The sequence below is a fragment of the Natator depressus genome, chromosome 7, assembly GCF_965152275.1.
Source record: "Natator depressus isolate rNatDep1 chromosome 7, rNatDep2.hap1, whole genome shotgun sequence".
In the NCBI taxonomy this organism is placed as follows: domain Eukaryota; kingdom Metazoa; phylum Chordata; order Testudines; family Cheloniidae; genus Natator; species Natator depressus.
In genome coordinates, this window is record NC_134240.1 from 7,879,255 (window position 1) to 7,903,343 (window position 24,089).

At 40.9% G+C, this 24,089-nt stretch overlaps 1 protein-coding gene across 2 annotated transcripts in view; it reads right to left on the minus strand.

Annotated features, from left to right (window-relative positions):
* Positions 1–794: 794 nt before the first annotated feature.
* Positions 795–24,089, minus strand: part of SUCLG2 (succinate-CoA ligase GDP-forming subunit beta) — a 228,546-nt gene continuing 205,251 nt past the window's right edge. The window contains exons 10-11 of one of the 2 annotated variants that reach the window (XM_074957444.1): positions 17,648–17,768; positions 795–2,843 (exon numbers count right to left, since the gene is read on the minus strand). In XM_074957444.1, the coding sequence (XP_074813545.1) occupies positions 2,728–2,843; positions 17,648–17,768 (237 nt within the window). In that variant the 3' untranslated portion in view covers positions 795–2,727. The remainder of the gene's footprint in view (positions 2,844–17,647; positions 17,769–24,089) is intronic. The other variant, XM_074957445.1, reaches the window with a different exon arrangement.

A 24,089-nucleotide genomic window follows, 5' to 3' on the forward strand; every position in this document is an offset into this window, starting at 1 on the left:
TTTATTCACATTCTGGGAAAGTAGGCAGCTCCATGGACATTAAGATGAATTTTAAAATGAAAAACTGGATCCATTTACAATCATATTTACCACTGGAAGTTGAGTCAGCCATACTAAATTACTTCCCTCAAAAACCTAAACTCCTTTTCATGGGTTGCTAAATTTAATTACCAGTTCTGTATATTTTAAAAAATTTAGTAGAAAGTTTAAACACAAACTCCTAGGGAAATCAGCACTGCTTCAAACAATACTGGTAGCAAAAAACATTTAATTCCAACTACCACAAAACTTTCAAAAGCACTAATTATTTAATATTTAAAAAGGCTACAATATGAAAATTTGGATTAATTAGCACAGGTCCAAACTAATGCCCACTTCTCTCAGATCTATATGTAGATTAACCTGAGTGTGTGTATGTTGGATACCATAAGAAAGCTAAAAAGAACAGGAGTACTTGTGGCACTTTAGAGACTAACACATTTATTAGAGCATAAGCTTTCGTGAGCTACAGCTACAGCATCCGATGAAGTGAGCTGTAGCTCACGAAAGCTCATGCTCAAATAAATTGGTTAGTCTCTAAGGTGCCACAAGTCCTCCTTTTCTTTTTATGGATACAGACTAACACGGCTGCTATTCTGAAACCTGTCATAAGAAAGCTAGATACTGTATGGGACCTTAACAAGGAAATATTTACTTTACCACTTTACTGACTGACACAAAAATGTTTTTATTTTCCTGTACTTAAAATATGTCATACTGAGATGTTTATGACAAGGGTTTCTTTCTTTTTCTTAAAAGTAGCCCACCGTATAATCATTTACCAGACCCTCATTAAATTGATCAAATACTTATCTTTAATTGAATTAGTAATTTTCTTATATGGACAGTAACTCACACTAGTATGTTTATCACTATTCTAATGAGGATATATTTTTTTCCCTTGGGCAACAGGGTGAAGGAAGAGGAATTAGGTAATTGAAGAATCTGGCTATACTGTATATCTACATAGATTAATCTAAATCAATCATTTCTGAATATAAATGTTGTCATGGAAATGTCAACAAAAATATAAATGACAAAGTATTTTTTCCCAAATAAAGCAGAGTGTTGATTAGAGTGGAGCAAATAATTCACAATGAATAATTTATTAGACAAATTTTACCTTTTCCCCCATTTACAAATTGTTCAGAAACAGATCATGACATTATCTCATTGGTACATTACTCAAAATTATTCACAAATTTCAGCAAACAGTTTGTGGTCTGCAATGTGTACTTCATTGATTAGTTACTCAAGCCACTTGGTAGTGTCTTCTGTTCCCTGATTGAATGATTTGTGTAAATAATCAACAGCTTGAATTATTATAACAGTACAAATGACTCTATAATCAAAATAGGATTTTTAGTGGATATACTCACATCTTCTTGTCAATTTGTTTGAAATGGGCCACCTTGTTTAAATTGGCCTCATTCGCATTACAAAAGTGATTTCCACCCCTTCTTATCAACTGTTGAGAATAGCCCACTTCCACCTTAATTGAATTGGCTCATCAGCACTGACCCCCCCACTTGGTAAGGCAACTCCCACCTTTTCATGGGCTGTGTATTTATACCTGCCTACTGTATTTTCCACTCCATGCATCTGATGAAGTGGGTTTTAGCCCATGAAAGCTTATGCCCAAATAAATTTGGTAGTCTCTAAGGTGCCCCAAGGACTCCTCATTGTTCTTGTCTGAAGTATTTGCGTTACTAACGCTTGAGCATTCAAATGTTTGTGAAAAGTGAACAAGAAAAGTTTTTTTCACAGCAAATCAAAATTCTTTTTTGGAAATAGAGTGACTATTTTGAGAATTTTTTTCTTATTACTCACATAGTGCGGCTATTGATTCGTACGTTATGCTAAATACTCAGAATTGCAATAACTACTATTACTTAAAGAGTTTATTTTGAAAAGTTGGCAGCCATTAGATTCACTGCATACATACACCCATAGATACCGTATGGCACGGACACATTTGGAAGGACGGTACTCAATTTCACCTCCAATGGCTACTCAATCAACTGAATCACATGTCATCTGTTTACTGGTACAGTAGAAGAATGGACGGTCCTTTCACTACTACAAATAACGGTATTCAATTTTTTTCCTATTGTGAGGTACACTTTTTGTATCTGAATACAAAGAAATCATTTTCAGGCATGGAGTGTGATACAAGCACAAATTATCTAAGGAAGAAAACTAACCTATTTATTGAAAGCAGATTTTTTTTTTGTTATTGTAAAAATTCATAAAAATACATCAATCGATGATTAGGCTTTACTTTTGCCTGCCGACTCTTTAGGACATTAAAAATGAACTCAAATGTTTTTCCAAAAAAATGTGGAAACAGTATTTGTTGGATTAGGGAAGAACCCTGTCGACAGGAATCAGTAAGTTGCTAATTATACCTTATTCACAAATCCATCAACTGCATTATTTTGGAAAAAAACACACGCAAAAAACCCCCCCAGGAACTTTGTGGAATTAAATGTTAATTAACGTATTTCTCAATCCAGAAATTTGCAGATTGAGGATTCACTAATTTTCGTACCGTCTGGGTATGTCAGATGGATAAATTCAGCAATACTGATGACTGCTTTAAGGAACCCTAATAATTCTCCCTACAACAAGAATGTGAATGTCACTTTTGTGAATCACAGAACCTCTACGGCAAATATCTTCAAGGAGTCATTTGTTTTCCACACTAGCCACTGCTTTCTTTGCTGCATCCTCAAGGTCCCTTGCAGAAGTAATTGGTAATCCACTTTCATTCAGAATGCGACGTGCCTCATGAACATTCGTTCCTAGAAAGGAAATTGAAAAGGTTAACTAATGAATACATGTTGCAAATGCTTTCTATTAACCCTTCATCAACCTGGTTTAAAGCATTAAACCTGATTTAATTTTGCTTTAAAGAGAGAGGAGTCACGTAGGGGTCTGAGCCCAGGAACTCCTAAAATCTAATTCCAACTCTGACAGTGCCAACTTCTGTGGCCTCAGATAAGCTGCTCTCTGATAACAGTACTTACCTATATCACAGGAGTGTTATGAGGACTCAGGGGCCAATCCAATGTCCACTGAAGTCAATGAAAAGACTCCCATGGATAATGGACCATGCTCCATTCCATTAACGTTTGTAAAACACTTTGAAGATTAAAAGCACTGGACACAGGTTAGGGGTATTATTATTACAAAAAAACCCCACCAGATTATTAATGATAACTCTAAAATCCACCTGTGATGGCCTCAAAGGAGTAAAATTATTATTATTTTTATTTTTAAGAAGCTTGAGGTTTCTGCGCAATCCTGAGAATTAGACTGTTTGGGAGTAGCTGATGCAAGTAGCCAAGGTATAGTCTGACCCTCTGACGATAAAGTACTTCTGCACCTCTGCTTAAAGTCCAGAAGGACTGGAGATAGAAGAGCATTCAACTGTAAATTATTCAGAGAATGAGCATGACATTATCCTTTGTTCCCTGAAAGATATCAAATACTATAATATCATTTGTAAGACTGTACAGCTATTGAGCCTATGTGCTCTGTTTGTAGACAAACACTTCAAATACACTCAACAGAGCACTCTCATAGTCATGAAAAAAGGCTATAAATTAAGAGAGACATTTCAGGGAAATGCGTGTTTCACACTGTCAGACTCATATAAAAGGCAAATGCAGAGTTAAATGAGAACAGATTAATGAAAAGAGATGACTGATTGTCATTGAAGCTCTTCGTTTATTAATACTGCACAGGGACAGGTCCTTTGAAATGTTCTGGCACAGTGATCACATATATTTAGTGTTTCCCCAGAAGTCTCTTACCTGGTTTGATGCAATACATTTGGCACCTCCTGGAAACACCAAACTGAAAATGATGGGCAGTTTTTACTTGCATTTCATGATGGGTGAGACAAAGGATTTAGAAAATTACTGGCAGACTTTCTCTCTCTTAACCCTTTCTGAGGATTTACTAAGCACATATTGAACATATAAAACTTCCAAAGGGAGACGGACATGACACTTAAAAGGTAGGCTGCTAGGTACCTGAGACCCCAATATGGAGGATTGTTAAGAACTAGGCAAACTGTTCACAACCATCAGTGTGTTCAGTAATGTTAAGTTTATTCTCCTGTTCATTCATTGACTGCAAACAGGCTCTACTTTTTACTAAGATGTTCTCTGTATGTAAAACAACACTGGGTCAAAACAGTGCATTATAGAAATATGTGAAAGAACCTGGAATTTACTGAAAATGATATTCATATTCAAAATCACGATCTGACTGTGAAATCACTTTGCCCAGTATGTTAAAAGTGTGCCAGACATAATGGGACAAATTCGTCCCTGATTTCAGGCATCACAGATGCTCAGATATGACAGAGATGGGAGCGATATAGTTCCCTAGACATCTAGATAAAATAGACCCTGCAACTCATCAAAATATGAGCCTATCACTAGATTTCCTGAGTTCTTGATGTCCTCTGTTGTTGCTATGCGTTCCAAAGTCTATGCCTTCACCCTCAAAATCCCCATGCTTCACAATGCCTCATGGCCACACATCCACTAGACCATAATATGGAGTGTTCATGCTCCATATTATATAGGATATAAAGTCCTAATGTAATCATTTCACTGAACTGTGCTTAGGAGTGACAATATTGATTTTAACCTTAAAGAGTCAATATTTTCACAGCTCCAACAGCCAGTAAAATCTCTCACTCTGAACTGTAGAAATGTTTCACTATTCCCCATAATTTATGCCCGACTTAAATTTATACATTCTACAACCCTGTTCGGTTAAATCAACAATCATTTTCTATTTGGAGTCCAAAAGAAATCCAGGGACACAACTGCATAGAACACTGATGTGCTGGGCTTATTTCTTTAGCATCACTGAGACGACGTGTTGCCAAAATGGTGCACATCCACAGAAGCATGGTTATGCCAACTTTATTGTATGGCAATGAAATGTGGGCACTGGGAAGTGGTGGACTGACATTTTTGATTCTCTTAGTCTTTGTCAGCTGCAGTAGCAGGACAAGATCAGAAACAGGGGTATTCGTAGCCGAACCCCGCAACTGCCTCCATCAGCACTGGTTCAATTTCAGTGCCTTTGGTACGGTCCTGTTGTTAGAATGGAAGACCAACAAATTATGAAGCATGTTTACCAAGGAATGCTGCTACACATCTGGCAATCATGTGGGCACCAAAAGCTTCGGTGGTGAGATAAGATCACCACTGATGGACATAGACTGAACATCCAGCCAAATGGTCTTAAGGACCTAGCTAGAGATCAGTCTGGGTGGCATTCAGTCTGCAAACACCATTATCATCAAGGCAAATCCGAAAAGATGCATACCCAAGTCCAAGATAGTGAGAACTAAGAGGTAGAGAACATCTGGTGTGAAGTCCTCCTCATCAATTTAGACCATGTACGCTAGGTAGAAGTCAGAGCAGCATAAAGGGGCTCAAGAAGTCCCAGATCCAGCTGAGGCAAGATTCCCTGGGCATTGTGCCTGAGGAAGTCGGCCATAAGGTTGCCTTCAAAGTACCCCCTAGCAATCCTTGGTGTAGGGTGATGCATGGGCGGCAGGACACTTTGGGGCAGGGCTGCACCAGGTTCTAGAGTGGAGATTTTGGGCTTTGTTGCAGCCCATAAGTTGGTGCACACAGCCTAATGTAGTTCCCAGGCCAGTCTAAGTTACACTGGAAGCCTCTCCAGCCCCCAGAGCAGCCCAAGATTGGGAAGATGCAAAATTAACTTAAAGCCACTGTAACCCCTGTGGGTTCTATGCTGAGAATGAAATCCCATGTACGTGTGTCATGCATTTCTGTTATCTAAACATTAATGGGATAGTATTGCTGGTGCAAGCCATGGTCTTTATGTAATACAGATGGAGTGCCTCTCTTTTCAAGTGTAGAAGATAGTCTCAAGGTAGGGGATGTATCAGAAATTGGTGTGGCACCTGATCTTCACCAACTTGGTGTTTTTAAATAAAGCTTTTTTAAAAAAATGTAAGTTAAGTTTTCTGCAGTGTGGACAGATGTGTAGATAGACCAATGTTTTATATATCAGAGGGGTAGCTGTGTTAGTCTGGATCTGTAAAAGCAGCAAAGAGTCCTGCGGCACCTTATAGACTAACAGACGTATTGGAGCATAAGCTTTCGTGGGTGAATACCCACTTCGTCAGTTGCATGCAGTGGAAGTTTTCAGAGGCAGGTGTAAATATGCAAGCAAGAATCAGGCTAGGGATAACGAGGTTAGTTCGATCAGGGAGGATGAGGCCCTCTTCCAGTAGTTGAGGTGTGAACACCAAGGGAGGAGAAACTGCTTTTGAAGTTGGCTAGCCATTCACAGTCTTTGTTTAATCCTGAGCTGATGGTGTAAAATTTGCAAATGAACTGAAGCTCACCAGTTTCTCTTTGAAGTCTGGTCCTGAAGTTTTTTTGCTACAGGATGGCTACCTTTAAATCTGCTATTGTGCGTCCAGGGAGATTGAAGTGTTCTCCTACAGGTCTTTGTATATTGCCATTCATAATATCTGATTTGTGTCCATTTATCCTTTTACGTAGGGACTGTCCGGTTTGGCTGATGTACATAGCAGAGGGGCATTGCTGGCACATGATGGCACATATTACATTGGTGGACGTGCAGGTGAATGTACCGGTGATGGTGTGGCTGATCTGGTTAGGTCCTGTGATGGTGTCGCTGGTGTAGATATGTGGGCAGAGTTGGCATCGAGGTTTGTTGCATGGATTGGTTCCTGAGTTAGAGTTACTATGGTGCGGTGTGTTGTTGCTCGTGAGAATATGCTTCAGGTTGGCGGGTTGTCTGTGGACGAGGACTGGCCTGCCTCCCAAGGCCTGTGAAAGTGAGGGATCGTTGTCCAGGATAGGTTGTAGATCACTGATGATGCGTTGGAGAGGTTTTAGCTGAGGACCGTATGTGATGGCCAGTGGAGTTCTGTTGGTTTCTTTCTTGGGCTTGTCTTGCAGCAGGAGGCTTCTGGGTACACGTCTGGCTCTGTTGATCTGTTTCCTTATTTCCTTATGCGGGTATCGTAGTTTTGAGAATGCTTGGTGAAGATCTTGTAAGTGTTGGTCTCTGTTTGAGGGGTTGGAGCAAATGCGGTTGTACTTCAGTGCTTGGCTGTAGACAATGCATTGTGTGATGTGTCCGGGATGGAAGCTGGACGCATGAAGGTAGGCATAGCGGTCAGTGGGTTTTCGGTATAGGGTGGTGTTAACGTGACAGTCACTTATTTGCACCGTGGTGTCTAGGAAGTGGACCTCCCATGTGGATTGGTCCAGGCTGAGGTTGATGGTGGGGTGGAAGCTGTTGAAATCATGGTGGAATTCTTCCAGGGTTTCCTTCCCATGGGTTAAGATGGGTCCACTCCATTATTTTAGTGGCCTAACTGCACTGACCCTGCAAACCTAACTCCCTTTTTTTAAGACACCCTCGCCCCTGCTCTTTTGATCCTGCTCTTTTTTGCTTATTTAATAGACAATTCTTAAGAGTACAGCACAAAGGCAATCCTACAAAAGGCAAGCCCAATTCCCCTTTGCCGCTAGAGTGTAATTAATGTCATCTCAATATTTAACAATCGATGCTGCTTCAGCCCTTTAATCAATGCTAATCCTAAATTTTAAAGACTATTGCACACCACTAGTGATTATGTCAGGACATTGCTGTAGAACACAAAGATAAACTATAACAAGTTTGCGTCAGGAAAGAGGTAATTTCTCAAGAAACATGCTGATTTTTTTATTTCCAAATTAAATTACCCTGACACAATTTTGATTGCACTAACTTTGTAGGATTTCAAGTCCTTTTTCTGATCATCTTTTTCCTTTCCTGATTTCATTCTTTTTAATCCCAGCTCCCCATCCTTTTTCAGGAACAGAGTCATACTAATGAAGGTGAATGGTGAAGGTTTCTGACTCTTCCAAAACCAGAAGAGCAGTTGTTCATATTCCCCCCTGGCTATAACCCCTACATTTAGGAAAACAGCAGTGAAGAAAAAATTGGACTTTCCGGACCCTTTCCTTCAACAAAGCTAAGTGACAACTCTGAAAACCGATACACTAAGCAACATACAAGGATCCCTCGACAGGTGTTTTGGCTGCATAGGTGGAATTCAAACTAGGGACTGCATCAGAAATTGTCAGCGTAAGGACCTGAACTGATCCTCTTTAAGAGTAGATTCTATAACTTTCCCTCCCCCTCATCAAATTGCTCCTTCATTTGCCTTGTCAAAATGTTTAAATTACTTCATAATTCCTGGACCTACCAAAATGAATTATAATTATATGTGTAGTTATACTTTAATTACATCCTTAATTATTAATCATGCAGTAAACATGCTCAGTAGCATGCAACTTTCTCTTCGGGGTGCTCATGATTTTAAAGTGTGATTTTGCTTAATAGAAACATGGAGAGGGTTTTTTTTTTTTTAAATAATTATACAATATTTTGAGATAGATAACAGCTCTATTCTGCCACAAGCAAGAGCCTGTTTCTGCAGTGGGCTCAAGTCAAGGTTCCCACTCCCTCAATTGATAGAAGCCAAAGACATCTCTGCAGCAGCAGGTCTGCTTACTTTTGTGATCGAAGAGGCAGATGGCTGAAGGAGGAATAACTAACTGTCTGCTACTGTCCTAGCAGCACTGGGAGAAGAGGTCATGCTTTCTATCCCCATGCACTGCACGGACAGTCGCAGCTTGTCTACAAAGGTCAATGACAACTAAGCAGCACCTGAAATCTATGACAGAAGGGAGCCCTGCCTGCTCTGTAATGTTTAGAAAAATCCTGTAGAAGTTCATAGAAGATTATAACCTTGATATAGTTTTTTCCCCCCCCAACCATCCTGTAGTATTTAAGGCAGAAATACATATCCACATGCAGAAGAACTCTTCAGGGTGGTTTTAAAAAGCCTACAGAAAAGGTATCCTTCTCTATAAAAATTCTTTAGGTTGTTAGAATAACTCTTATGGAATCCCATTTAATTTCTACAGAACCCCGCAGGATTAATCTGGCGCACAGATACAACAGTGATAACCAAATATAACTAAGATTAGACAGATGGATTGATTGATAGGCTTCTATAGGACTTTTCCATAAAAGGAGGAGGGTGGGAGGCGAGATAGAGCGAGAGACATTTTGCTGGCTATTTTCCTACAAAGCAAAAACATTATGCTATTTGTAGTATCCGAGTATTTAAAACTAACATTTTCTCTTCATGAAGTTGCTGAGGTCAATCTACCAACAGGTCAGAATGGGAGCAGTACATTAGATGTATGCTGTCTCACGTTGATTGCTCTAGACTGTACTTGACTAATATATTAACAAAATCAATACAAGACACAAACTAAAAAAAAAGGTTTTAGACAAAAGAATGGAGATAGGAAATTGGAAAAGTGAACCAATCTGTCTCACAATCAAAAGAGTGTGATTTTGGTACACATGAAATACAAAACAGCCTTCTAAACAGGACATACAAATAAAGACACTTTCAACAAGTATGCTGTAAATGACTGATATTTTCTGCTTCTGGAAATTCAGTTTGCTTTTGTTATGTACATAGTGATAGACATTTTAGGAAGATGGATAAAAGAGAGAAACTTGAATGATGTCTCTAAAACAGTCTGAAAGCACGGAAATGGATCTAAAAACTAAATAATCTGAAAGCATTAGAAACAGGCTTAAAAACTAAAGTAAAATGCCTTATATGGCAGTGGAAATTAAAGCAAAAAAAAAAAAATCCCCACAAAACTAGTCTAACATTAACCTCCTGCCACTGGATGGTGTCAGAGAACTGTAAACAGAATTCCATACATAGGCTATCAAGATAATCTCCCCTTCACTTATGCTATAATCAGCTGTATAGCAGTGAAAATGCACAATATTACAGGCTGCTTTCTACCTGACTCCTATTATAAGAATGCCATTGTACACGGGGAAAGCGAACCTCTCTTTTATTTTCTCTCTCTCAAGTTAATATCAATGTCACTCTATGGATTAGCCTGCAACGTGTATTTTTACCAGCACATCTTTGCACTCCACTTTATTTCAAATACACACTTTTGAATCATAGACCCAGAAGCGTTACAGTGTTTGCTGTGTCATGTCTCAAATTCACATTTCTGTTGTTACCACTTGAAGTACTTGTTACCACTAACCCAGAATTTTATTACACACATTTATTGTAAGTATGCTACCTTAAAAACCTACTTATAATTACTCTATTAGACATGTTTTATTGCTACAGTTTTAACAATATACAAAATCAGTTTATATTGTTATAAATGTATCTCTCGGTATGTCTACACTGCGATAAGAAAACCTGCAGCACCGACTCTGAGCCCGGGTCAGCTGATTTGGGCTTGTGGGGCTCGGGCTGACATCCAGGCTCTGGGACTCTCCTCCTTCCTTGGTCCCAGAGCCTGGGCTCCACATCGAGCCTGAACCTCCACACTGCAATTTGATTAGCCCATCAGCCTGAGCCTGCGATAGCTGACCCCAGACAGCTGCAACTTGCTGCAGGTCTTTTACTGCAGTGCAAATGTATCCTCTAGAAACTATGGATACTCGGGAACATTAAAAGTTTGAATGAAAAAAAAATCAATGTTTTTATAGCGCTCGCGAATGTGGTGTTTGGCCATACACATGAACTAGAAACAGAATGCGCTGCCATTTTGAAAATTGAGGTTCAGGAATGGGTTCAAGATTTCTGCAGTAACATCCAGCCCTTACCAGAAAATAGGGGAGAAAGTGTTTGCATCTGGGAGTGTGCAGGAAAGTGAGAGAAATAAAGAAATAACTTTCAAAACTGAGTACAGCCTTCCTAGCGGACATTTTGTTAGGGCATCATGGTGAGATATTTCATCACTCACATTTTGGTTAGTAAGGCTTCATCAGTGATACCACATTGTGACCAGGTGTCATTGCATAGCAATGTTTCAACCTCATGACACTATGTAGTGGTATACATCAAGGGCATTTCATCTCCATTAGTATACACACAGTTTCGAGTTAGAAATGTACAACCTTGAGAGCCTGGAAGAGTCAAGTGTTTGGAGTGGAATATAGAGCCTTTCACTTAGTCACCAGTGAGTTTTGGGATTAAATGGAAAGTTATTGTCAACTGAAGACTGGGTTTTGGTGGTTTATGAATTTTGTAGCCTTTGGCTACAAAATCAAGAAGAGATTATCTTCCAAGACTTTACTGCAGAAATCCTTTAAAACTTTCTATTCTGATATTCCTTTCTCCATTTTCTACTCTATATTTTCACCATAGCATTTTTCACGTTGAATTTTCAAACTCAGGATGTCAGAGTGGGGTTAACATTAGGCAAAAAATATTTCTTCATACTTTCAGACGTGTGTACATAATACCGTATGTTCTCGTCTCCTGTTAATCACAATAATTTGGGCGCTCATGTTTTTGGTAGATTTACATACGAGAACAGCATTTGTGCTCACAAACTGGACAACAAATAGCATTCAAATATGCAAATTGGGCAGATACATAACTGCTCTACTTGTGCGTGAAAACAGTTTCCATGTGCAACTCTGAAATTCTGAGCATGAAAAATTTTAGGTCTGCAAACGCATACCCAAAAACTTGGATGGGCAATTTTGGAAATGGAAATTCAGAAGCCAGTTTTGAAAACGTGGTCCTGTCTGCCTTCTAGCATGGACCATACACAATAACAGAGTCCACTCCCATTTGTTCCTGTCCTTATTATGGACACATTTGAAAGAAGTTCACTTTTTGGAGGGAAGAGAGAGAATGTCACAGATTCTCAACCAAAAAGCAGGAGAATATTTCATTTTATTGTGACAAAGTTAATCTCTTTATTCTTCCCTACCCTCAGTTTTTATTTTATTTTTGACCACAACAATGAGCTGCATTTTGGCTTTAGCCCAACACTGCTGGTTAGTCTATGTAGAAATCAGTTCAAACAGAATGTTATATTAAAAGGGGAGAAAAAAAAATCCTGTAAAACGGCTGCACGTACCCAGTAGAACCCATGTCTCTTATGTCTATAAAAGTTAAAACCTAGAATGTGTGGTTTTTCCAGTCACCCACGAGCCTTTTAAACAAAAATAATCCTGCGTCTCAGCTGGTGAGTTCTTTTCTGATAAGGCAAGTAAATACATGTAATTATAAAGTTACCATTTTCAAAGAGGAGAGTAATCCTTTCTTTATCCACTGGTAAAACAGCTTGTAGTTATTATACAGCTGAGAACAAAGATTTGTCCACAAAATCCTGCTAAATCAAGACAGATTTGACTGATTAAAACTTTACTCATCAAGACATTTGAAATACATTGCATGTGGGCAAAGAGTCTTTAAAGTGCAGGGCACAAATCGGTTAGATTTATGGGAGTACTCATGAACCTTCTGCTGGGAAAACGTACAAAATGGAAATACAAAAATGTGTGTTGGTCTCTCTTTCATCCAATGAAACGTAAAATAGTATCAGTTTTTTTTTAAAATGTTTTGGGAGCCCTTATGGCTTTCGCTGTATTGATTATTAATTCAGAATAATTTTATCTTCATACAAAGTGATGGGGGTTCAAAGAAGAGCAACATAGATGATTACGGGGTTGGAGGGATTGACTTTTGGAAGACAGATGAAAAGAACTGCTTATGAATAGGTTGGCTGAATGACTAAGGAGGCAGGGGAAGGGGCAGTCACATGAGAAGGGTCTATAAGTAAAATACCTGAAGGGAGTAAACACCACAGAAGTCCTTGCTTAGGGGGATACAGGAGGTAAAACTACGACTAATAAGATGAATTAAAAGCAACATTAGGGCTAACAGCCATAGCTACGGTATTATGGTGGGACAGTCTCCAAAGGGAACAGAGGTAGCTCCATCTCCCAAGACATTTAAACCAGCCTGGATAATCCCAGGAACCAATACTGCATGGGAAGGGAATGATTGATTAACTGATTTTTTCCATCTCTTCCATGAAGATCCAGTATTGATCCCAACAGACTAAGCAGCACACACAACTCTTCTGAGATAAAGGTCCTAGATGCAATGGGGCCAATTTGGGTCCCTGGACTGGTTGTCATAAACCATGTTCAGGTGGTAGTACAGAGGACATACAGGAGCCTCAAGGGGTTTTGGCAAGAAATCTGTCAGTGCAGGAGCAGTGTCGGGTCAATCAAGGCAGCCCTGCTTGCAAGCCCCTGCGTAATCATGAGTTACAGCATTCAGTGCTAGGGAGATTCTGGGCTGCAGGGCAGGCCATAGGCAGCTGCAGGTTAGAGCAGTACCAGGGTTGCTCTAACACACACCATGGATTGCTTTAGTTTTTGCAGTGTTCCAGAACCTGGGGAGGGCAAAGGTAGTGAAAATAACATGGCACAAGGTCCAGACATACAGGATCACGGACTGTGCAAATTACAAGTAGACGAAAACATCAAGAATTCCCATGTGATGCATTAGACAGGCAGTAGTTTAAGATGGGCCATAAACATTGCAGCCTAGTTTTCCCTGTGTCCCCTAGATGGTTTAAAAGAAAATGGTAATAACCAGCCTACAACTACAACTGTGAATTACCTTCTTCCAAACATGATAGCTTTTCAATTCCTAAATCAGTTCACTAACAGCTATTAAATCAAGAAAACTACGGCTGCTCTTAGCAAAAAACTAAAACAAACAACAAAAGTTGCATGAAAAATAATCAAATGTTGAGGCTTTACATACAAAATGAATTCCTATCTCTTAGCTACCTCCTTTGCTCTCTGAGTCACCTACATTAAATTACTCTGTTAGTTTGCCTTTCTTTAGGAATGAGGGAGTGTTTCATCATCCAATGAAATCCCCAGCAACCTATTTCTATGCTTCAATTCAGAGGTGTTTAAGGTTCTACCTATTTGGCAGAGTACTGGGCCTCCACTGATGGTCATGTTGCTTAATGCACTACTGGAAGGTGCTCAGATATTGCGGGGATGACTGTGGTACAAGAAAGTAAACAGAATAGAAGGAGTGCATGCTACAAGCTTTGGCATCCCCTGATGTCATGTGGAAATGACCTATGCACAGCAGAATGACACTGAGGGATGTGAAAACTTAGCTTCTTTGCCAAGGTGAAGAGAAGAAGTTTTTCAGATATGGAGTTTCACAGGGCCAACCTGCCACTTCAAGAGCCATGCCCCCAAGGCTCTGCATGTAACACTCACATTTTGGATAGCAACTACCTACCCCTTTAACAGGAAACATGGTGCATCCTGCCAGTGACCTGCCACACTCTTATTTGGTACAAGAGAAAAACAATGAGCCTGGTTGGTTAAAATGTATTGTCTGGCTCTTGATGTATACGCAAGGACACAATTGCTCCCCCACCCGCACTGAGCCTGAAAAGCCAGAGGGGTTCTAAAAAGCCTGGAATCCTTCACTGCAAAGACACCGATGGACAGCACAAGCCGCTCTGCAGTTCTAAGGCAGGGGCAGTTCCTACTACAGGTGGTTGAAATATTTTCAAAATTTTGATAGAATTTCAAATTTTGGGGGAAAACATTTGAAAGAAAAAATATAATATTCCCCTCCCCCCTCTTTTAAATTTCATTTCATTTATTTATTTATATACACGTTCTACTTCCTGCTATTCTGCAAGGAGTAACGCCAACGGGTCAGAGCTCAAGTGCTCAAGCTCATCAGCCACGCTCCATTTTCTACCCTGGATTGCTCTAAGCCCTGGGCTGCCTACTGTAAATATAGGGAAAAGTACCTGAGATACAACGCTATAGGTAAACCTGTGCAAGTGCTGACTTTTACATGGTGACCCCTATTAATCACCCCTCTCCAGGCACCGTCCAGAGGAAAAAGAGATGGGCCTTACATCAAACCCGCAAGGCCAAAGACTCAGACTCTGACAAATCAATTCCAGAACCAAGAGTTCTTCCCTGAGAACATTCTGCCACCAGGCCATCAAACCTGGGCAGTCGGCAAAAACACACCCCAGTAGATTCCACCCCCCACAGTGGCAAACAGGGAGAGAGGTGGCCTCACAATCTGTACGAGGCATTAAAACAGAAAAAAACAAAACAAAAAAACTCAACGCAACGAATAGAATAAAACCAGGCTTCATTGCAAAAGTCCTTAATGGTTAATATAATGCTGTAAAGAAGTGTATTTGTAGCACAGTTAAATGATTGGGTATGACTATGTCCTTGTAACTCTATAAGTTTGTGTAGGGAGCCAGGGTGGCTTCCCTCCGAACCAGAGGGTAAAGAGCCACTCTCTCAGCCAGACCAAACTTACTCCAACCCCCCGAAGGGGAGGGGTGGAAAAGGAAGTATACAGGGTGGGGCCCTTGGCCCAGTCAGGGCAGCACCAGGGAGGGAGACAGACCCAGGCTGCTGGCTGTTCCCCCCAGACCCTCGGGTAGCAGAATCCCGACAATGCCACTGACCCTTGCCGGCACTCCCCCCTGCCTGAGGGGCGCACTACAGACCCTTGCCAGCACCCCTCCCTCCGCTAATTCCCTAGGGACAGAAAGGTGTGACCAAGGCCTGCCGGTGAGACAGTAGCTCCCACTGCCCCCCAGCGGTGGGGGACCAACTGAAACCTGTCACAGTTTGGTATACAATATGAATCAGTTTGCACACGAAAATTGTGAATGACCAAGATCATGAATATTCTGTCAGGCAAACTATTCACATTCTTTGATCTATCAGAGAGAGACCTATGCAGAGAAAACCATAGTAGGACGCTCAAAGGTGTAATCTTGCCTTTCATGTTTTTATGTTAAGCTAAACTAATGTACTTGCTGACAAAACAACCCACTATAGCATGAATATTGATTTTACTGAGAAAAATGCCTTTAAAAACACCTGTTATGAAGTCTTTCCAAATGCGCTTATCAAAAACAAATGATTTGAATATAAGAATGTTGATGTCAGGGACCTCGGGTTTTGAACCTTGGTCCGCAGGGCTCTTCGGAGCTACTAACTTCTAGCCTGTCACCTAGTGACCTGCTAACTGTTGTCAGAATAGGAGCTGAACTCTGACAGAGGACCCCAGTCCTGGAATCCAATAGGCAGAATGTTAGTCATCCTAATTAGTTCAAAGCTTCTACATAAACCAGCACAGAAACAGGTAATTGTCCATTCAGCTGGGTTCTGCCTGCTTTGGACTGCTTCCTACTTCTACTGCTGACCTCCTGGTACCCTGACCCTGCCTGATTCCAGACACCAGACCTCAGTTTGCCCTCTGGCCTGACTCCTGATTCCTGCTCCAACCACTAGGTCGGACTGCCCACGTCCTGATCATGACTGTTATGCTGGTTTCAACAGATTGCGGGAAACCAAAACACTTTTCCTCTTATTGTCAAAAAAACCCAATCTTCCTTCCTCAATTCTTTCAGGAGACTTTTCAGAAACTGATGGAAGGAGTTGTGGGATTCTTTTTTTTAAGATAGCAAAATAACAAAAATATATTAAAACGAGCAACTGCCGAGCCACCAGACTTTTTAAAGCTTCACTGACTTTAAGGCCAGAAGGGACCACTATGATCATCTAGTCTGAGCTCCTGCACAACACAGGCAACAGAACCCACATCAAGTTTGTAATTTCTGGATGAGCGAGGGAAGAGATTGAGAACTCAAAAGTTAAGAAGCTTGTCTGGAATTTATTCAAGCTGCCATCCCCAAAGCTGCTGTGTTTTTAAAAACTGAGCTGGAGATCTGGGAAAGAACAGGTCATCCAAGTAGAATAATATTGTCTCTCTTTTATATTGTTCTTCATTTTATTCTTGCTTATGGCATTATAATTGGTCTGTGTCCGGATACATGTGTATACTATAACTGTGCTCAGTAAAAATTATTTGGAAAGGGAAAACAAACCCATCCAGCAAATATGCCCTTCCATGAAAACATTTTCTGTTTCGGCTGGAAATACAATGAGTAAAGTTTTTCTCATTGTATTTCAGCCCTTCCATTTGCATCTGGGGCCAGGAACTATAGAAATATGCGGGAAGAGTTCATTTATTGTATTTTAGATTTATACAGAAGACCATAAAACCTCTAGTTAGGGCTGTAGGTACTTTTCCAGATATTAAAAGTACAATCAGACTAACAGACGAAAATAAACAGAACCAGGAAGGGGAAAAAGGCAACACTTTAACGACAGATCCCCATCCCAGTACCTGGGAACAGAGATGAACTTTGCCATGTTCTCTAAAGATCAATGGATTTGGGTGATTTTGGACTGACTGCATGAATGAATCCCAAAGTTCAGGGCTCCTCCAAGAGAATTACCTGCCAGAAACTCACTCTCTTCTAAACCAAGGGGGTTCTAGCTTGCGTGCCTCTGCTTTAGTGAAGAGGCAAATGCTGCAGTCTTTTTTCAGAGAAAGCTCCTACTCAAGTTTTGCCTGAGTAAGGACTGAATAAAGACTGGAGGGTATGACCCTAAGTCATAGGGTTTCAGGTAAAGTTACACAGGCAAAGAGTTGGGTCAATTCTTATTGCATCTGAACTAGTTTGTGCATCCTTTACACGAGCCTGGAGAACAGAATAAGCTGAAGTGGAACACGGTGTAATTGAGAGCAGCTGAGAGCCGACTTTAGCCCCAAACCTTTATCACTCACCTTCAAGTCTGACAACCAGAGGCACCTTCAGTTCAAGTTCTCGACAGGCTTTGGTAATGCCATTTGCGATAATGGCACAGTTCACAATACCACCAAAAATGTTGACCAGTATTGCTTCAACCTTAAAAAAAAAAAAAAAGGGGGGGGGGAAATGATACGGTCACTGTTTTAGGCATTACTTTCTAAACAGGGGTATAAAGCACAGCCCAGGGGACATTCTCCCCTTTTACACACATGCCAACTACTACTGAAATCAGTAAATGGCACCCTGTGTAACTCATGAGGAGAACTTGCTGCTGGGTCAAAAAAAGCGTTTACTGTCTATAACGAGCTGTTTGGTGGTCTCGGCTTAAATTGTCATGGGTAGGCATTCACATTGCAAAAACCGTTAGTTTGGAGACTGGACTACTGGAGGTGGGCACTGGAAAAAGTTTAGACTTAGTGGCCAGACAGTGTTCTTATCTTTGCCTAGGCTGTAACCTTTATTATGCACAGACGGATTCAGTTTCTAACGCAGTCCAATTAATTCCTGGAATAAGTGGGCACAGTTATACAGGTTTGTGGCCCAACAGCCCTAATGGGAGAAATCCATTCCCATAGTGGTACATGCAAGTGATGCAATAGACCTTGTGCCGGCCCTCTGCACAAGGGGTGAATTTCATGCCTCTGCAGGAAGCAGTGAGATGGTGCCAATAGAAGACCATTTTAAGTATTTATTTTAAACCTAAAATAAGTAAAAAATAAAAGTAAATGAAAGTTTTAAGCTTGACTTGTAAACAAACCAAAGATAAATATCCTCTGTGCGTTAGATATTGTACAGACAGTTCAGAAACATCAGAATGGGATATATTTTTAAGAGAACGCATTATCTTTCCTGCATACCATAAAAAGCAAAAGGCTACTAATATACTGCGTGTAAGAGAGAGAGGGAGGCAGCGGGAGCGTGCATGTTTGTATGTGTGTGAAAAAACGATGGCAATTCTTATATTCTGTAGCAGGCACTTCTAATTTTCTTAGTAATGAAATTTAGCATGTGGATACTTACTGAAAAGTTTGCATGTATTCTATATTAAAAGTAACACAGATAAAAAGGTAATATACGCATCTTGACTTGATAAATAGGAGTAAGAAAATTCTTTATAATTAACAAGGCGACATAGGTAATAAAGAGAATTCATTACAACAGATTAATTGATGACACCTCCAGAAAATGGCTATTCATCAACTTAGAGGAATTGAAATTCCTGCACCCAATTCTCAATTAAATTATCCTACATTACATGCAAGACATTTGTGGATGCTCTTCGTGCCCCCTTTTATAATCATGCCATTCAAAGACAGCAAGAAACAAAAGGTGCAATGTGTATTTTAAAACTTAACATAGTAACGTGCCCTGGGAAAAATATCTTTAAAATAAGACCCATCTAACTTGATGTTTACAATGAATATATTAATGCAACAAGATCATCGTTCCATGTGGCATAATTCTGTAAAACATTTGACTATCTTAGTAAGGTACCAAAAATAATACTTATCTATTTGATCATTAAGTAGGGGTGCCCTTCCAGCCAATGCACTGCAATTTGTATCGGTCCCAACAGGCCACCCAGAGAAGATTTTCTCCCCTTCCAAGTGTAGCTGGCATACATGGTTCATTTGAGTCCTGATCTTGTGCAGGTGGTAGCGTTGGGATGAAGAGGGGGTAAAGAGCAAGGTGGTTCCAGAGCTGCAGTCTTGCAGCCAGTGCTAACATTTCACCAAGGACTGGAAGGGGCAAGAAAAAGCCATGGTCCAGTTCCCTTTAATCTAGCTACTGCAGGTAACAGCCTTCCTCATGGCTCTAGCCATCCCAGCACAAGCCCATCAGGGACCCTAGCTACGTATTTGGGTTACTAGCCCTTCCTGAATTCCGTGCCACCATGTCTACACTGCTATTGTTACCTATGCTAGCTAGATTAAAGCTAGCATAGGTATGCCTATCCATGCTACAATCACACCTTAATTTGCTGCATAGACGTATCCCAAATGAACATTTTGCCCAGCTCGACACGGTCAAGTTTATGCTGTCACCAAATAAATTTCCTGCAGTCATGCACGTTCATGTTTCTGAGCAACTGGGTTTAAGATGTCATTGCAGGCAAAACATTATAATTAGCTCCTGTGATTGCAATCTCATATACCGAGACTGAAGGCTTGCCACTGTTAGCATTATTTCTATCCTTGAGACATCCATTTAAAAAACAAAACAACAATAATTAACACTTCCCTTACTACCAGGAATTGTTTCATTAGTATCCTTCGGTGGATCTCAGATTGCAAAAACATTGGTTATTACAAGCACATGCAGTATTCATAGTATAGAAAGGAACTCTAACCTAAGCAGAATTTTAATATCATTAAGAAGGCAATGGTACCATCTCATTAATGTTTCTCGTCACTTCTCCTGTTCTCATCTTCAAGCGTTTCTTCATGCAGCCTTGTATGTCTGGAACAGTCTCCATCTGTCCATGCACTAAGTATCCTCTGTCTCTCCTCTCAAATTTCGTATTAAAAGCTACTTCTTTCACCTAGCCTTCCATTATTGATCTACTAGGATACTATCGGGCCCTACTTCTTTCCTCATCCTCTCAGTGTTTGCACGTCTAGAGTCATGCAGTTTAGATTTGCTAGCTCCTCTGGGTAGCATCCTGGCTCATCTATGTGTTTTCTAAAGTACTCTGCACATTAATAATGTCTAAACTCCAATATCTGAATTTCTTCCGGAGAAGCGTTGTGATAATTGGGCTGACAAATTTATCCTAACCGTGAGCTCAATTATAAAAAGTATATGAAAGTTCGTAAGAGGTTACAATAATCTATAACAACAAAAATTGATGGAAAGTAGGTCAAGTGACTTTCAAAAATGAATGTTATAAACAGATGCAAGAGAACCAGACAGAGAGATTAAATAAGTCAAAACAACCAAAGGCCATGCCAGTATAATTCAAGGACTGAGTCAAAATCGTGCTTGGTAAAAAACAGGAGATGTGGAACCGGAAATAAATGAATCAGAATTGATGTGTCAGATATTAGGCCTGACAAAATTAAGAGAGGATGGGCTATTCCACCCATCATTCCCTTTCTGGGTGCTTAAAACAAAGAGACTTTGGGGGGAGAAAGGACAGAAGTACAGACGGAGACTACTGGAGTGAGCTTCACCATCATGGCTGCCATTCCCACTGTTTCCTGGGACTCCTAACTTTCATCATCCTGATCCTAAGAGATGTCCTGACCTAGTCAGGCCAGAGAGAGGATCCAATGACATTGCGATCCTTCCCAGCTGCAGGTGAATCCCAACCACTACCTGAGATGAAACAGGATTGGACTTTAACAGCAGCATCAGCTCCAGTGCATCTCAACTAATTTCTTCTCTTTTACCCAAAACGACAGTTATAACCATCTTTGATATCATCTAAGTGACTGTCAAATAAGGGTTTTTTTCCGTCTAAAATTTCACAGCTAAAGGGAAAGGGAACAAGGGATGTTGTTAAAATGAAAGCCTTACTTAATACTTTACATTTCAAATGCTTTAACAGAATCCTTCATTTCTGTATCTTTAATAAAAGGTTAAAGGTGATTCTTATGGTGTTTCTGCACCAGGGTACTAAGCAGGCTTAGATCTCTTTATACACCTTGTTTAACACTCTTTAATGTTGGACAGTGACTAGGTCACGTGAACACCTTTGACCCATGTATTCCATCTAAATTAATAAAACAGAAGTTAGGTACCATAATTCAATATACAAGACAACAGCTGCTACACTTTAAGTACTGTACCTACACTAGCAATAACTAGCTACGTATGTAGCGTTATGTATGGTATTTCATCATCTGCAGTATACAAGATGACATAAGGAAAGGAATAATCTCCTCATTACACCAATATAGACTCCTAATTCACTTCAAAACAGTTTTCTCTTCTCCACATGGTTCAGATGTGTGTCAATATTTTTATTTAATGACATCTTTCAATTTGCTAAATGCATGCATTTTTCATACACAGAGTCTTGTTTTCATTACAGATCTTTCCAGACATTATGATGATGGTGTCAATGTATTTTATTTACTTCAGCTTGGGTCATGTTGTTCTCGAATCTTTTCTATTGTAGAAACATACAAAGGCGAAAGCCAGAAAAATCTCTCTCTCACTGACACATGCTTGATTGGTGTTTGCAGGTGAAAAATGCAAAGACAAACAGCCTTTCAAAGTATAAACATACTAATCTTTTTGGCAGAGAGATGCTTATGCAAATAGATAAAATGCCATCCACCTGCCTCAAGGGGTGGTGCCTCCTCACCTTCATAGTCTCTAGCCCAGAAGTGGGCAAACTACGGCCCGCGGGACCATCCTGCCCGGCCCCTGAGCTCCCAGCTGGGGAGGCTAGTCCCTGGCCCCTCTCCCGCTGTCTCTCCTCCCCTGCAGCCGCGCGGCTTGCGCCCACCCACCTCCCAGGCTTTCCAATAAGCCTGTGCTGCCACTCTGAGTGGCATGGTAAGGGGGAGGTGGATAAGGGGCAGGAGGTCCCGGGGAGTAGTCAGGAGGCGATTGGATGGGGCAGAGGCGGTCAGGAGACAGGGGGGTTGGATGGGGCGGGGTTCTGGGAGGGAGGAGACAGGGAGAAGGGAGGGTTGGATAGGGGGTGGGGTCCTGGGGGGGCAATTAGGGATGGGGGTCGGATAGGGCGGGGGGGGGCCTGTCAGGGGACAGGGAGCATTGGATAGGGGTGGGGTCCCGGGAGGAGGTGGATAAGGGGCAGGAGGGGGCAGTCAGGGGACAGGGAGCAGGGGGGGTTGGATGGGTTGGGGGTTCTGAGGGGGACAGTCAGGGGGCGGGAAGTGGGAGGGGCGGATAGGAGGTGGGGGCCAGGCTGTTAGTGGAGGCACAGCCTTCCCTATCCAGCCCTCCATCCCATTTTGCAACCCTGATGTGGCCCTCGGGCCAAAAAGTTTGCCCACCCCTGCTCTAGCCACTCATTGGGTGGCTCAGGAAGGAAGGGAGCTGATTGATTCCTCGCCCTCCCCCTTCATTGACTTAAAACCCTAGCGTGGGCCATGTGGAGCCTCTTTCTGACCATTCCAGCAGCCCCATCCTCCTCACCCAATACTGGTAATCTCAGAGCTGTGTTCTGCGGATACTCCAGGTCTGACCGATCACCCGTTTTGTGAGCAGGAATTTTTTCTTCCCATAGGGACCAAATTGGCAGAGGCCTGGGAGTTTTTTTGCCTTCCTCACTCATGCTGGAAGCACAGTTAAGTTACATAAGAATAGGATTTAATCATTAGTGATCGTATTTCGTAAGGGTTTTAGTTTGTTGCAATTCGTGGCCAGTTTCCAATGTTGTTAAAAGGATAAAACGAACAGTCCCCAGAAGTAAAAGACCTGGAATTTTACTGATTGGGCCTTGTGCTTATGGAATAGGGGAAGACTTCATGGGCTCAGGTTCTCCCTTTTAGCACCGTCTATCCCCCTCGCTGCACGGTGGGTGGTAGAACTCAGAAGAGTGAGCTGAGTCCTGGGGGTAGGCTGAGGAGGGTCTACCCTGAGTTATGGGTTATATGGTAGAAGCCCTGCACTGGAACCTCTTAAAATGCATGATAGGGTGGGTAGCCCTCTTCCCGTATGTTAAGTTTAATAAAGTTGAGGCCGGCTGCTGAAAATCCATCCCTATGTTTGTCTTCATTTGCTGTCACGTCTACTTCAAAGTTTCTTACCATTAAAATATACTGTAATTTTGTACTACAACAGTGGTGCATACAAGAGACACTTCTCTGTCTTTTCTAAAATATGTTCCTAATTTGGGGACATTGTACCAGGCATGTGACAAATCAACTTAAGCAAGTGTGTTGACATTACTAAAGATAAGGAAGAGGATTTTATGCCCAATACATATATTTTAATTCCTAATGCAGAATTTCTCATTTAAGTATCTGCTTTTCAGTTTTCAAGTTGAATTCTAATCAGTTCTCCTAATCCATTGGCAGCTAAAGGAGAAAAAAAATGTTGAAGGAAATTAGATGCAGCTTGGATAATTGATGTTTGTATGCCTGGCTTTAATAAAAATACTCTGTTAAATCAGAGATGAGTCTAAAAAGATTCAATCAATAAGACACTGAATCAGGTGGAGAATTCAATCTTGGGTTTTATTGTAATCTTATAAATAAACCACAGATCAGTTCAAATGGTGCAGAGAGATTCACTTATAAACTCTGCTGAAATTTGGGAACATTGTTTATATTTGCTTCCCTACCCTGAGTAGATCTTGCAGTTCTAAATAACGGTCTTCTGAAGTAACTGTAACAGCATTCAGATGCTGTGCTAGGATGAAAAGATTTTTAGTATTTTATGTGCACAGAGAAAACCTGTAAGTGTGCAGATTGCGCAGTCGGGATTAAGAACCCACCC